This window comes from Sinocyclocheilus anshuiensis, unplaced genomic scaffold (genome assembly GCF_001515605.1).
Source record: "Sinocyclocheilus anshuiensis isolate Anshui unplaced genomic scaffold, SAMN03320099.WGS_v1.1 scaffold976, whole genome shotgun sequence".
In the NCBI taxonomy this organism is placed as follows: domain Eukaryota; kingdom Metazoa; phylum Chordata; class Actinopteri; order Cypriniformes; family Cyprinidae; genus Sinocyclocheilus; species Sinocyclocheilus anshuiensis.
This window is the reverse complement of record NW_015552538.1, coordinates 1,254,590-1,267,345: the sequence shown is the minus strand read 5'-3', so window position 1 is coordinate 1,267,345 and position 12,756 is coordinate 1,254,590. Positions and strand designations below refer to the sequence as shown.

At 35.7% G+C, this 12,756-nt stretch overlaps 1 protein-coding gene across 2 annotated transcripts in view; it reads left to right on the top strand.

Moving 5' to 3' along the window:
* The first annotated feature begins 3,117 nt into the window (after positions 1-3,117).
* LOC107663841 (neurexophilin-2-like) overlaps positions 3,118-12,756 on the top strand; it is a 14,681-nt gene continuing 5,042 nt past the window's right edge. The window contains exons 1-3 of one of the 2 annotated variants that reach the window (XM_016454191.1): positions 3,118-3,404; positions 3,486-3,608; positions 3,706-3,849. In XM_016454191.1, the coding sequence (XP_016309677.1) occupies positions 3,805-3,849 (45 nt within the window). In that variant the 5' untranslated portion in view covers positions 3,118-3,404; positions 3,486-3,608; positions 3,706-3,804. Of the gene's footprint in view, positions 3,609-3,705; positions 3,850-12,756 lie in introns of both variants that reach the window. The other variant, XM_016454192.1, reaches the window with a different exon arrangement.

The window sequence follows — 12,756 nt, the reverse complement described above, 5'->3', positions numbered from 1 at the left end:
AGCTGGTAGTGTTGGTTGAGAGTTCTGCAAAGCACTTATGAATTTGCACAGGTTTATATACCTTGAAGGAATGTTGTTACAGTTAACAAAGAAGGCAGGGCCAAAAATGTGTAATCCATCTTCCACTCAACCATGGAAAACCAAACCCTCAGTAAGTCCCGATATACTTAAAGCCAAATCAAATAATAAACACTTTGGCTGAAAAACACCCTCGAACTGCTATTGGTCCATGGTGAATACACAATATGCCCTGGGGCTCCACCTTCTCATTCATTCATTTTTCTTCTCTGTCCGTCGAGGTCAAAAGCAGACACGAGTAAAAACATAAATACATTAAAGAGTTGCTTTATTTAAACCTGAAGATGAAATTAAAATGATTGAAAGTCTGATTCTTGAAACTGAAGAACTTTGCGACACTGACGCTGTTTTTTCCTCTGTAATACTTCTCATCGCTGTTATTTTTGTTATGTGTTTTTGAAACTATAGCGCGCACATTTCAATATTAAATATAATTTCTAATACAATATGTAAACGGCAGCGGAATGTTCGCAAACAGTAGGCTACTCTGTTGCCCATTTATTACATGAACGAAGAGCAAAAAGAAATTAGCCATGATGATACGGGGTTGTGAGAGAACCCTACAAACACAAAGGGGCAACCAAGAAAAAAAGTCTGCAGAGAAATAATCGGTTGCTAGTATAAACGGTTGTCGAAACTTATATGACGTTTGAGAAAGATAAAACGGGATAATCTTAAGAAATTTTCAACTGTAGGCTACACGTTTAAAGAGGTGAGAACTGATAAAGATAAAGCCCATTTATATATGAACTTATACATGATTAGATGAGCAGTTTTTTTTTAAACAATTTTTTTTTCCAGAAACCCTTTTTGTAATTTTTCAGCTCACTTATTTTTGAGGTAATGGTAAGGCACACATTTTGATTACATTTTATTTAATATTTTACAAAAAAAAAAAACACTAATAATTATCTTATTTAACTGTATAAATCATAATTTTATAGTAGTTGTTGGGTTTTTGGTGTAAAGTTGTAAAGTTATATATAACTTGACAGAAAAGTTAAATGTTAACATATTAAAACCATGTTAACATGGTTATGGTTATATATTGATATATTTTATTGTATGTTTAATTATATATTTTTACATAATTATATGTTTATATAATTATATATTTATTGCCCCTTTCATGTTCCTTGTAAGTGCCTCACTGTAACCCAGATTTTTGCTCTTTTTTTAACCAAAAAAGGAGTGTCCAAATACTTTTTAGAAAATTGCACACAGTTTTGTTACTAGACTTGATGAATCATGCTGAGATGGTGTTTACTCTACAGTGGGTGCGGACCTCCTAGAGCTAGTTTGCTTTATGCAGTAAACAAAATATTAAATATATGGTTATTATAAACTGTATATTGCCTTTTCCCCAAAGTCTTACATAGATTGTATAACTATTAATTGTAACCAAAGACCCCTTGTAAGCAGAAGGTACACTTTTATCTGATATGGCTACTCCAGTCAACTCTAGAGGACAAAGCCTCATAAAGCCTCTCACTCAATTTCACTCTGCACTCATTTATCTATGACCCGCTTGACAAGTTTTTCAAAGCATATCAGTCACTTGTTGCCTACATAATATGTGTCTTGAATGTGCATGGTCACACTTGCACTACAGGTCCAAACTGTTTGCAATGTTTTGCAATGTGGTTATCTGACCAAATTTGGCATGTTGCCAAACCTATATGGTATAGGCTATAAATGAGTATTGTTAATATTTTGAGTCAACATGAAAAAGGTTACAAAGTTTTGAGATTCATCCATTTCCTGATAACTGGCAACTCTTACTGTGTGTAAAGCTGCCCAAGTACATCATTTATTTATATAAGGATACTATAGTGGGGCTTTCTTACTAAATAAGATAAATGCAGAGCTCAAGTTATATATGTTTAATTTATTTGTTAAATATTTAATTTGTTCAGGTCAGTTTTTGTTTGGTCCAGTTACCATCTGCTGATATGTACTGCAATGACAGCGTATTTATACATTTATTTACTGTTTAAAACTGAAATAGTTAGTAGTTAAGTAGTTAACTGAAATGGCTAAACTATTGTTGATGTAGGCTATACTAACAATGTGTGCTTTACAAATGGAAAAGTAACAGGATCTATGATATGAGGATATTAAGTTCAGTTATCATCTGTGTTCTTTAGATACATAACCAGGATAGTGAGAAAATAGTATAACTAAACATTAGCTTTACAACATTTAGTGCGTTTGATTTATTGAATAGGCTACTGAGTAGGCTACTAAGCTACAAACGAATGTGGAAACATTTCAGGTTCACAGTACATTTTTGGTTAGATAGCCTACTTTGACATTTAAATACTACAACACCCATTCTTTACAATTAGTACGTATTTTAATTAATCCAAAGGAACAGCTGATGATATATAATTCAAAATTATACGTTATTACTGCATTGTAAATAATTTTGAGTAATTTTAAACACGTGGTGGCGCTATTGGCACATTTATCCATGAGATCGGTGGGACTGTGTTCACTGCATTGAAATTGCACTGCTGCTAACAGTTTAACTGCATAGTAACTCCAGACACAGTCAGAGGACAAGTCTCATTGCACACTTGCAATTTTTGCAATGTCAACACTCTATGTGTGGGTGTAGCTGTAATGTTTCACTGTTGTTTTGCACTATATTTCATCTTGGGTAAAACGCATCAGCAAGTCTAACTCAATCCTTTCTCTGCTACATTTCTCTAATGCTATTAATGCTGTAGCTTATACAGCCTTCAATAACATATTCATTAAATAACAAACCTATTAAACAAGACTACAAACTTGCTATAATTAGCCTACTGTATGGACGGTTTTATCTAGCTTACCTGAGCCACTTTGTTCATCACCTCAAATCAATAGCCTACCTTTTCGGAATCTTTAGACAACTTTAAAAACATTAACTCGGCTAATTTATATGCGAATATATTAGATATGCTGTCACTATGTTATCCTGTCTTTATAAAATCCTCACTTCAGATAAAGACAATAAAAAACAGACACGTGTCCACAATGGGTTAATCAGTTGAAGTCTCTCAGTTGAGAGTCCCTCGCAGGCGCTAAATCTGAAGAGCACTTCAAAGAGGGATTCACATCACCACACACATACACACTCACAAATCAAACTACAGACGAACAGAGATATTGAGCTTTTGGTAAAAGATCGACTCTACTTTGGGGCTGTATAAAACTTTAATCAGAACAAACTGCCATAAACAAGAAGACACACGGCGGACTGCGTGAGCGAGGAGTCGCATCAATCCCACAAAATGCTGCGAGGCTTCACGCATTCACACTGATCGGACTCGGCGCGTTTCGTAAGTCATCGCTGCGTTCCGTCGATCTATTGAACAGTCACTCGGACACTACTTTCCAATAAAAACCTATTTCAAAAACAGCCTTTCCTGTCCCGAGCACATTTATCAATATCACGGACACCTTCGGGACCTTCTCCAGCTGTGCCGTCATAAACCCCGCTGGTTACCGTCACTTTTCAACATGATCAACACCGTTTGCCAAGGGTAAGCAAACACTTTGCTTTATGGAGTCTGATGCCATTCAACTCTTCAGACAGTAATTTTGATAAACCATTCAATTTCGTGTCATTTTCTAATTCAGGTAGTTGAGAGCGATGGCACCTTCTTTTAAACCCTGTGAACTGGATATTTGCTTCTCCAACCTCAAGTAAGAGTCAAAAGACAATTTTCTGTAGTCAAGATGCAGATTCTTTCAGCTGTTTTGCTGTTGTTCTGTTTGCACAAGGTGAGTACCATCCTTTCCATTTTCACATATATGAAAACTGCATTCAATTATGTTTAAACGTTGAGCAATTTAAAGCAGCGAGGCAAATTTAGTGTAGCACACTTGTCTATTTTAGTGAAACTACTTAATTCAAATAAAATAATGTATGTATAATTGTATAATTCTGGTGAATCAGTCAATCATGCAGTTGTCTTTTAAATGTATTTTTATTTGCTTTTCCTGGTAGAAAGCAGAAAGACACATTTATCAAAGTTTTATTTCTCATGCATTCTGATTAAAATTCAGATATTGCATAACAGCATACTTTTAATGATTTCAAAAGGATTTGTTATGAGGTGATATACCTTAATTTTTTTTTTATGTGCAATGCCACATTGAATATAGACTATATGGAAACTAATTGAAGCAAGGATTTCATTTTGAATGCATTAACTTTATGACTTTAGAAATGTTGAATTTAGGACCATGCCACTTTAAATGCTTGTTTTTTTTTTCTGAAAGAAAGAAAAAATAGGTCAAATATTGGAAGAAGTGTTTTTTATAGATGTGCAAGATGCAAGTGTGGATGGATAGCAGATAAAACTAAATAAGTGTAATATTGCAGGTGGCTTATAAACCATCTCAAATGTATAAGTATTAAATCTTCTATTTATGGAGATAAATCAAAGATGTGTATTATTCCTTTTTTGCCATATGTCTTATTAACAAATAGATTTTGATTAGAATGTGCGTCATATGCATTTTTGGAGAAAAGTAATTTATTTTTTTGATTTATTTATTGTTTGTATAAAACTCTTACAGTCATACAGAAAATGTCCAAATCACTTCAAAATCACCAGTGTCACAGAACTGCATACAAATGTAGTTTTCAGTATTTATGAAGCCCAACCTTGCACATAATTACTTTTAAGATTTGGCTGTCCACTGCACTCTTGAGAAACAGCACCTGTGGGAATGGCTTCTGTCTATTGAGTACATCCACTTTTGTACAGTCCTCCAAAGGCAGCGTCCCCATGGATTAGAGTCCCTACAGTCTCTCTCTCTCTTAACACACACATACACACGCAGTGATTCAAATACTGTAGAAGTGGCCCAGCATCTGTGCTGCTCCCTGGGGGGACAGATAAGAGGGTCAGAGCCTTCACACTAGTAACTATTCATTCCATGACATCTGCTGCAGTCAACCTCTGAGAGCAGGACGGAGAACAATGTGATCAGCACTAAATCCACTTGAGCACAACCCCACGACTCTATTGTTTAGACACATTTCCTTTCATTCCTCATCTTTGTATAATGGTTGTTCTCTGCATGGCTGAAGTTCAGCACAGTTGGCCTTTGCTGCCAGAGCGCCGCTCTCTTTAAACCTCCCTCTGTTGCCCGTCGTTGTGCTTTGCTCTTGTTCATGCATAAGAAGCATAACAGCCATCAATCTCTGCTCAAGTTTTTACAGAGCGCCGCTTTGTTGTTTGAAAGAAGATGATTGAGGAAGGTGGTGTGTAATGTCCATACAACTGACTCCAGCAGCATACAGATGTTTGTTCATTATACAAGCACCTGAGAAACACTTACATGATGTCGGTCAGTAAGAATGGCACATAAATGTCTGTAATTTTGATGAAGTCCTCAGTTATTTTGTCGGAAACTCTGCCTCAGCCGAAATCTTAACTCAGAGGGCACGTTTGACTACGCAGACTCAAATGGTTTATGGAGAGCAAATTTAAAGCAGGAATAATGATTCGCAGTGAATTCCCTATCGTGAGGTCGTCCAGCGCTCCCGCTGTCTTTGTGTGCAATTAACTTTGATTTCATTATTTATTTACTGGAGGAAAACTAGGGGTGGAGAATTTACTAAAAATTTACAGTGCTCGGATTAGGAGCCACGCTTTAATCTTATGCCTCTGATAATGCCGCATGGCCTGATTGATTAGTTTTTCAGGAAGCTTATGTCAGAAAAACTAATCCGTCTTTGGATTGTGCCAGCCGTGTAAGGTTCTCCGCTCTGGTTCTGTATCACGGAGGCGAATTACAGAGCTGCTGGGCTGTGATAAGGCCCTCGTCTCTTTCACACACCCGTCCCTCCGGACAATAAAAACGCTGTTTATATTCTTCAGAACCTGCTGCAGCCCGAGTCTTCACATCAAGCCCTCGCTGGATTTGCCATGTGAGGGGAGAATGTACATCGTGCTCTCAGAATTGGGCTGAGGACACCAAATGAGGGGGAAAAGGAGTGCCAGAATGGAATGGTGAAATGTGTTTGTAGGTCTAGTAACCCAGAAATTCCTGCGAGAGAGATTACATGAGGATTTCAGCCAGTGCGTCTGTAAATATGAGCGTTTCGCACTAGATTGGCATTATCAGTGTTGGGCTTATACGCCAGTGATGTGTATCTGTGTCTATATTGGGGTCATTGTTGCTTTCCAGATGCCTGCCTTAGTAATCCCTCATAAACAATGTTGTCTGTGACATTTACTGCTATAAGCAGTGATGTTTGGTGGCATGTTTGCTAATTTCATGTGGAAAAAAACAGGAAATAAACGTCACCCAAAAGCAGGTGCCATTTACATTCACGTACCATCATTTTTAGTTTGCTTTGATGTTGTTTTTATAAAATATCTACTTTTTTTCTAGAAGAAATAGATATGACAGACATGTGGGATTCAAATAGATTGGCCAGACGGAACATTATGATCTAGAGAAACATGATGATCATAGTCAGTGTTTTTGGATTTCTCACCACTCCAATAATTTAAATTATTATTATTATTATTTGCTTCAGAGTATTGTACAAATTAGCATGCAGTGCAATTTTTGGCCCCATGTTTAAAATAGATTTCCATAAATTAGCATTAATTTATTACTGTAGGAATCTAAAAATTAAAACGAATTACAAAAAAATGTAAGTTGTTTTTTTGGGTCATTAGTCACTTGAACTGTGTTTAGTTTCTCTGAAAGGTTTAATATTTAAAAATTCAATCCTGGATATGTGTCTCACACAGTAGACCGTTTATGTTAATGTCATTTGTTGAAGTTCTGACTTTTATTTTTGTCATGGATGTAATGTCAGTGTCATCCATTACCTGAGATATAAAATCAATGCTTTTCCACTTGTGGGCTGGAAACTGTGATTTCAGAGTGTTCCAGAGCTGAAGGACAGGCCTGTATATTTCAGGCTTTTTATCATGATAGATGTGTTGTGAAGCATCTCTGTGACCCAGTGTGTACATCAAAGGCTGGCATGTGTTTGTGCGTTATTTATTAGTGTGGTCATGTTCCCACAACCTGTGATCATTTATTTACTTCACTAATTTCTTTGTTTAGACATCTTTGTTACACTCTGTCAGTATTAATATCAATTTCAGATGCAGAGACATACTTAAAGGTATAGTAGAGTAGTACCCAAATATGAAAATTTCCCAATCATTTACTCACCTTAATGTCGTTCCAAATCTGTGTGACTTTATTTCTTTTGCTGAATGGAAAAGAAGGTTTTTAGCTTTCACTGTGTGGACAGTGAAACACACACACACACATTTTTCAAAATACTTTTTGGCTACAAAGAAAGAAAGTCATACAGGTTTGGAACAAGGTGAGTAAATGATTACAAAATGTTCATATTTGGGTACTACTGTACTATACTTTTAAGTATGTTTCTGTGTCTGAAATTGACATTAATACTGGCAGAGTGTAACAAAGATGTCTAAACAAAGAAATAAAAAGAGGACAGAATTAGAATGTTTTGGGTGAACTATCCTTTTAAGTGTGCAGATTTAGTATTTGTTGATCATGTTATAAGATTAAAACATTCAACTTTCAGCTATTTCACTAGGACCATATTTCTTTCACCTGCATTTTTTAATTCATCCCTTCATCTCTTATTCTGTCACTCTGATGTGGTGATGTCAGCACTCTTCAATGAAGAACTTGCCACCTCTATGAGAAACCAAAAAAGACTTCTCTTTTTTTGCTGCTGTTTCATTGTCTTCAAAAAGAGACTGGTATGTCTAAAAATAGTTAGCATTCCTCCTAATCAAAGAACAAAGACATCTGTACTGTCAGTTCTAACGCTGCGCTGACAGATAGGAAGGGCTGGCTGCATATGCTTCACACGCGTGATTCTCACTATTTATATTTGTATGATCTTCATCCAAAGCAAAGAGGGAAATTAAGAAGGTGAACAAAGTACCGTTGGAAATGGAACATCAGAAGTGCTCCCAATCAGGAAGCAAGTACTGCGCACATTTTTTTTTCCTGATCGTTACTCTCCAGTGCTGTTTTTGCATGTCAAACTTGTGATCATAGCTGTTATTGCTGAGGAAATGTCAAACACATTTGTAGGAACAAAGACCAGACAGATGGGTATAATGGTATTGTAGAGGTGTTGATGGGATGATAGTTACACCAGCAGAGTGTGGAACAAAGAACCGAGAATCACTCCTCACCTAACAGTCCTGGTCTTGTTAACAAATTATGATGTACAGTATAACGCAATAGCACCTTGTCTGACTCCATTGTATTGGCCCTTGATGCTTTTTCACATATTTTTCAGCAGATTGATCCCACAGTTGTTGACTTATATTTAGAGCATATTAATGCATGCAATTAATTAAACATGTTCAAAACATGTTTAATTTGTTATTATAACTGTTTCATTCTGTTAACATCCGCTGCATGCTCTGTCCCAAAAATGCTTCATACTATACCTGATGTCAGCAGACCCAAAGACAAAAAATAATTGGTTAATTGGCTAATAATAGCTTAATTTCCTGTTAGTTGTCCTATTATAATAATTAAATATGATTAACATGCAGAAAGCACTGACAAAAAAAAAAAAAAGACAGGCTGCTTTTTATATTAAAAAGGGCTGAGATTTTTTATTAGAGGTATATGGGCATTTTATGTTAATCCTTAAGAAGGAACTACATGTGATGATGTTAGCTACAGAAAAAACTGAGATTAACCACTAAATATTATATGCAATGGACAGCCCTATTATCACTATTGTACACAACAATATTTGAAGGCCCCTCCCCATAGGTTTTCTCTGGTACATTTTTTTAATTTACAGAAACTAGGAATGTAGGAATGTCCATAGATAAACAAAAGTTACTAAAATTATTTTCATTATTTTTCATAAATTTAATTAACCGATCAATATTAATTTTACATGACTTTTCCAGTTGTTTGTGATTTGCTTATATATGCAGGCATGTATATATTTTATACAAAATTTCTATCCAATAAAATATTTTGGAGTCAACTAAAAACATATATTTATATATTTTCTTTATAAAAATTGCCTTGGCATTTGTATTAATTTATTGACATTGCAGCTCTAGAAATGACACTTTTTAAAATTAGGCTACCTCATACAGTATACAAGATTATGGGAACCCTGGTTCTTTAAGTTGCTTAGGGAGTAAATTTTATAAGAAACATCATGGTTTAGCTTATTTTAAAGCTTGTTTTGTCATATTGGGGCCAGTTTGGGAGTTTTCTGAGGCCCCCTAGTGGACCCCGGACCCCTGGTTGTGAACCTCTGCTTTATGACACTTAGTTGCTGTTACTAAAAAGATTAAATCTTCATGAGATACTTTTTAGTTATACAATTATTATGCTTAACCGCAATATGACCTTCTTACCAGATAAATTAAGCAGAGAAAGTACTGAAACACTACTGGCACATGTGTGGGTCTTCTAATCCTTTTTTTTTTTCTTTATCGTTTTTAAAGAGCACGAGTTTTGAAATGTTCAAAATTAAAATTTTAATGCAGAGTTCCATACAAATGTTCAAGCATGCATTTCATTGGCCTCACATCACTTTAATTGCAAGTCATTGAAAGCGACCGTACCTCTGATTGGCTACAGTTCTGACCGGATGATTTAAGGGTCCGGTGACTGAGGCAGCCATGCATGAGCATTTGGCGCTGTAAGGGTCAGGTGCTAATGACAGGGGGGATTATATGGCATTAGACATGCAGCACAGCATACAGTGCTACAGCGATCAGTCCCGGCTGAGGGTGAGGATTTCTCTCTTTGATCCTCTCCACTGAACACCTGCCATTTGTTAGCAGCCTGGCTCTTGATTAAGAGTGATGGGTTTCGGGTGTGCGGCTGTTTCACCCATCAGGGTAGCAATCTATTCTGCAGCCGTGTGTAGACTCAGGCCCCCACCTGCCTCCTCCAGACCTTTGGGGCCTTCTCTTGAAACTGCTCTTTGTGTGAATCATTACAAATGAAATGTCATGTAACACCACACAGGAGAAACAGTGGGGGAGACGAAGAGAGAGAGAGAGAGAGAGAGAGAGAGAGAGAGAGAGAGACCAAGGTAGGAGTAAAATGACAGAGACTTTGGGGAGGAACAGTGGGCTGGACAGGTGAAATGGAGAGGCAGCTGCTGCCATGTTCAGTACTCTACAACAAGAAACTGCAGTTTGGTTGAATTATGGGTGACATGTCTTAAACAATTGCTCTTTTATGTATTTAGTGTAATAGACAATTTGGCCTGGATGTTGTGTGTTGTGTATTTAATGACAGTGTACTAAGGTGTTTTTTGTTTGAGAACATCAGAGAGTAGGTTTAGGTGATCTCAGATGGTTGACCCTCTTAAGTGTAGTGCGCATGCTAATGACACACAAGAATCATTCATGTTTGAAGCCTCTCATGTCCCGATCCAATCCCCCCTCCTTCTCACTTCACTTTTTTGTCTGCTCTTTACTGTCCTATACAGTTAAGACAAAAAGCCTATGAAATGAAATAAAATAAAAAATAAAATGTAGGGTATTCTACTGGAATTATGTATTATAACAATAATAGTTTAAAGGAATTATTCACCGAATTCACCTACAAATTAATATTCTGTCATCATTTAATGATCCATGAGTCATACAGCTGTTATTTTTTTCACAAATCTTTTCACAGCTCTTATAGTGGTCTTTTAAGCCCCAGCCCCCATGCTGTTTCTCATATATGACTACAAAAACATGAAATATCATGCATAAGTCTTACTGTGTTCATTGTGTTTTTTCATGGTGTTTTTTGTCCTTTTTAGAACTCAACAGCCATGTCATATTGAGTTGTACTGTATATAATTCTTAAAACAAATTATTAATTGAAAAAAATGACATCATACAGGTGGAATGGAATGACATGAGGGTGAGGTTGAAAAGCTGGAATGCACTACAGGTCTTTTAAAATATGAACAGATTTTAGAACACTATGCATCATAAACTTGCTAACTTTAAAACTGGTTACAGAGAAAAACTGGGCGTCATAGACTAAACAAATGACGATTACACACTAACCAACCAGACTCAGCAGAAACATGCATAGTTGAAAAGAATGTGTTCTAAAAATCAGATTTTCTGTGAAATCTATCAACTCTTAACACTACATTCTAACTAACTCTGACTGCCCAGTATCCACAGATTTGCTCTGACTTGTAGCAACTAGCGTTGGCTCATCCAGACTGCAAATCCAAGCAAAAATCTTGGCAAAAGTCAGAAAAAAGCAATATATTTCAGCCTTAAATAATGTCTTTTTTTTTACTTTTGGGTGAACTGTCACTTTAAACAAAGGCAGAATAGAAAATTCAAGGAAGTAAATTCTCAAATTAAGGTACAAATCACAGTTGCACTATTATGCTGAACAAACAGTCTCTGGGGCTAAGAAATAGGGAGACAGCACAAAAAAAGAGAAATGGACGGAAAATGACAAGAAGGTGCAGGTCTGACATCCAAACAGATTCATGCCCCGGGGCTGGAGAGCCATCACAGCCATCAGAGGTGTGCTACAGCTAGACGGAGCAAATGCATTTTAACAGCATCCTCATTCATGATCCGCCACTGAGATGTCCCTGACTTCTTAATAACTTTCTAGAGGGCTAGTTCTGGTCACCACAGCAATTACCTTTATGTCAAGCCGTAAAAGATATGTCCACCCCAGGGACTGGCAGACAGCTTGCTCCATAATGCTCATTACAGATGAACGTCTAGACTGATTCTTCTCTCACTTTGTGGATGTCATATTGTGACGCTGTCACTAGGCCAGCTTTCGCTGTGGGTGACTGACATATTGTACAATACGTTATCAAATTACAGATATTTTATCAGATTTTTAAACCTTTTAATTTCTTTGATGGTATAGATTGGTTAGACTATATATGCTGATATCTATGTATACATGTTTTTTTAATTTATATATATACACACACACTACTCTTAAAAGGTTTGAGGTCAGTAAGAATTTTCTTTTAAAGAAATTAATACTCATGCATTAAATTGATCATAAGTGAGAGGCTGACATTTATAATGTTATAACCGATTTCTATTTCAAATAAATGCTGTTCTTGTGAACTTTTCTTTATCAAATTAACGTACAAACAAAAAGGGTATCACAGTTTTAAAGAAAATCATTAAGATGCACAAATGTTTTAGCATTTATAATAAGAGCACATATATTTACTACATATACTAATTTTTAAATATACTTACTAAATACAAATTTACTACTTACTAATACTTTACTACTTTACTTTATTAATACTTACTAAAACAAATATGTGATTGCACATTGTAATAATATTTTACAGTATTACAGTTTTACTGTATTTATGATCAATAAATGCAGCCTTGGAGAGTATAAGAGAGTTTCAAAAACATCTTTCAAAACAATCTTACAGATCCCAAACTTTTCAATGGTAGCATAGTTTATAAATTCTTTTTTATAAAGATTTAAATACAAAATACACACACACTCACACACATACAGTATGTTCTGTATTATATATTTATATTATAGATTGGTTAGACTATGTAAAATATATTGCTGTGGACTATATGGGGACTGTTTGGAGTCTTTTTTGTCTAATATTTTATATGTGATTATTTGCCAAAATTAAAAAAAAAAAAA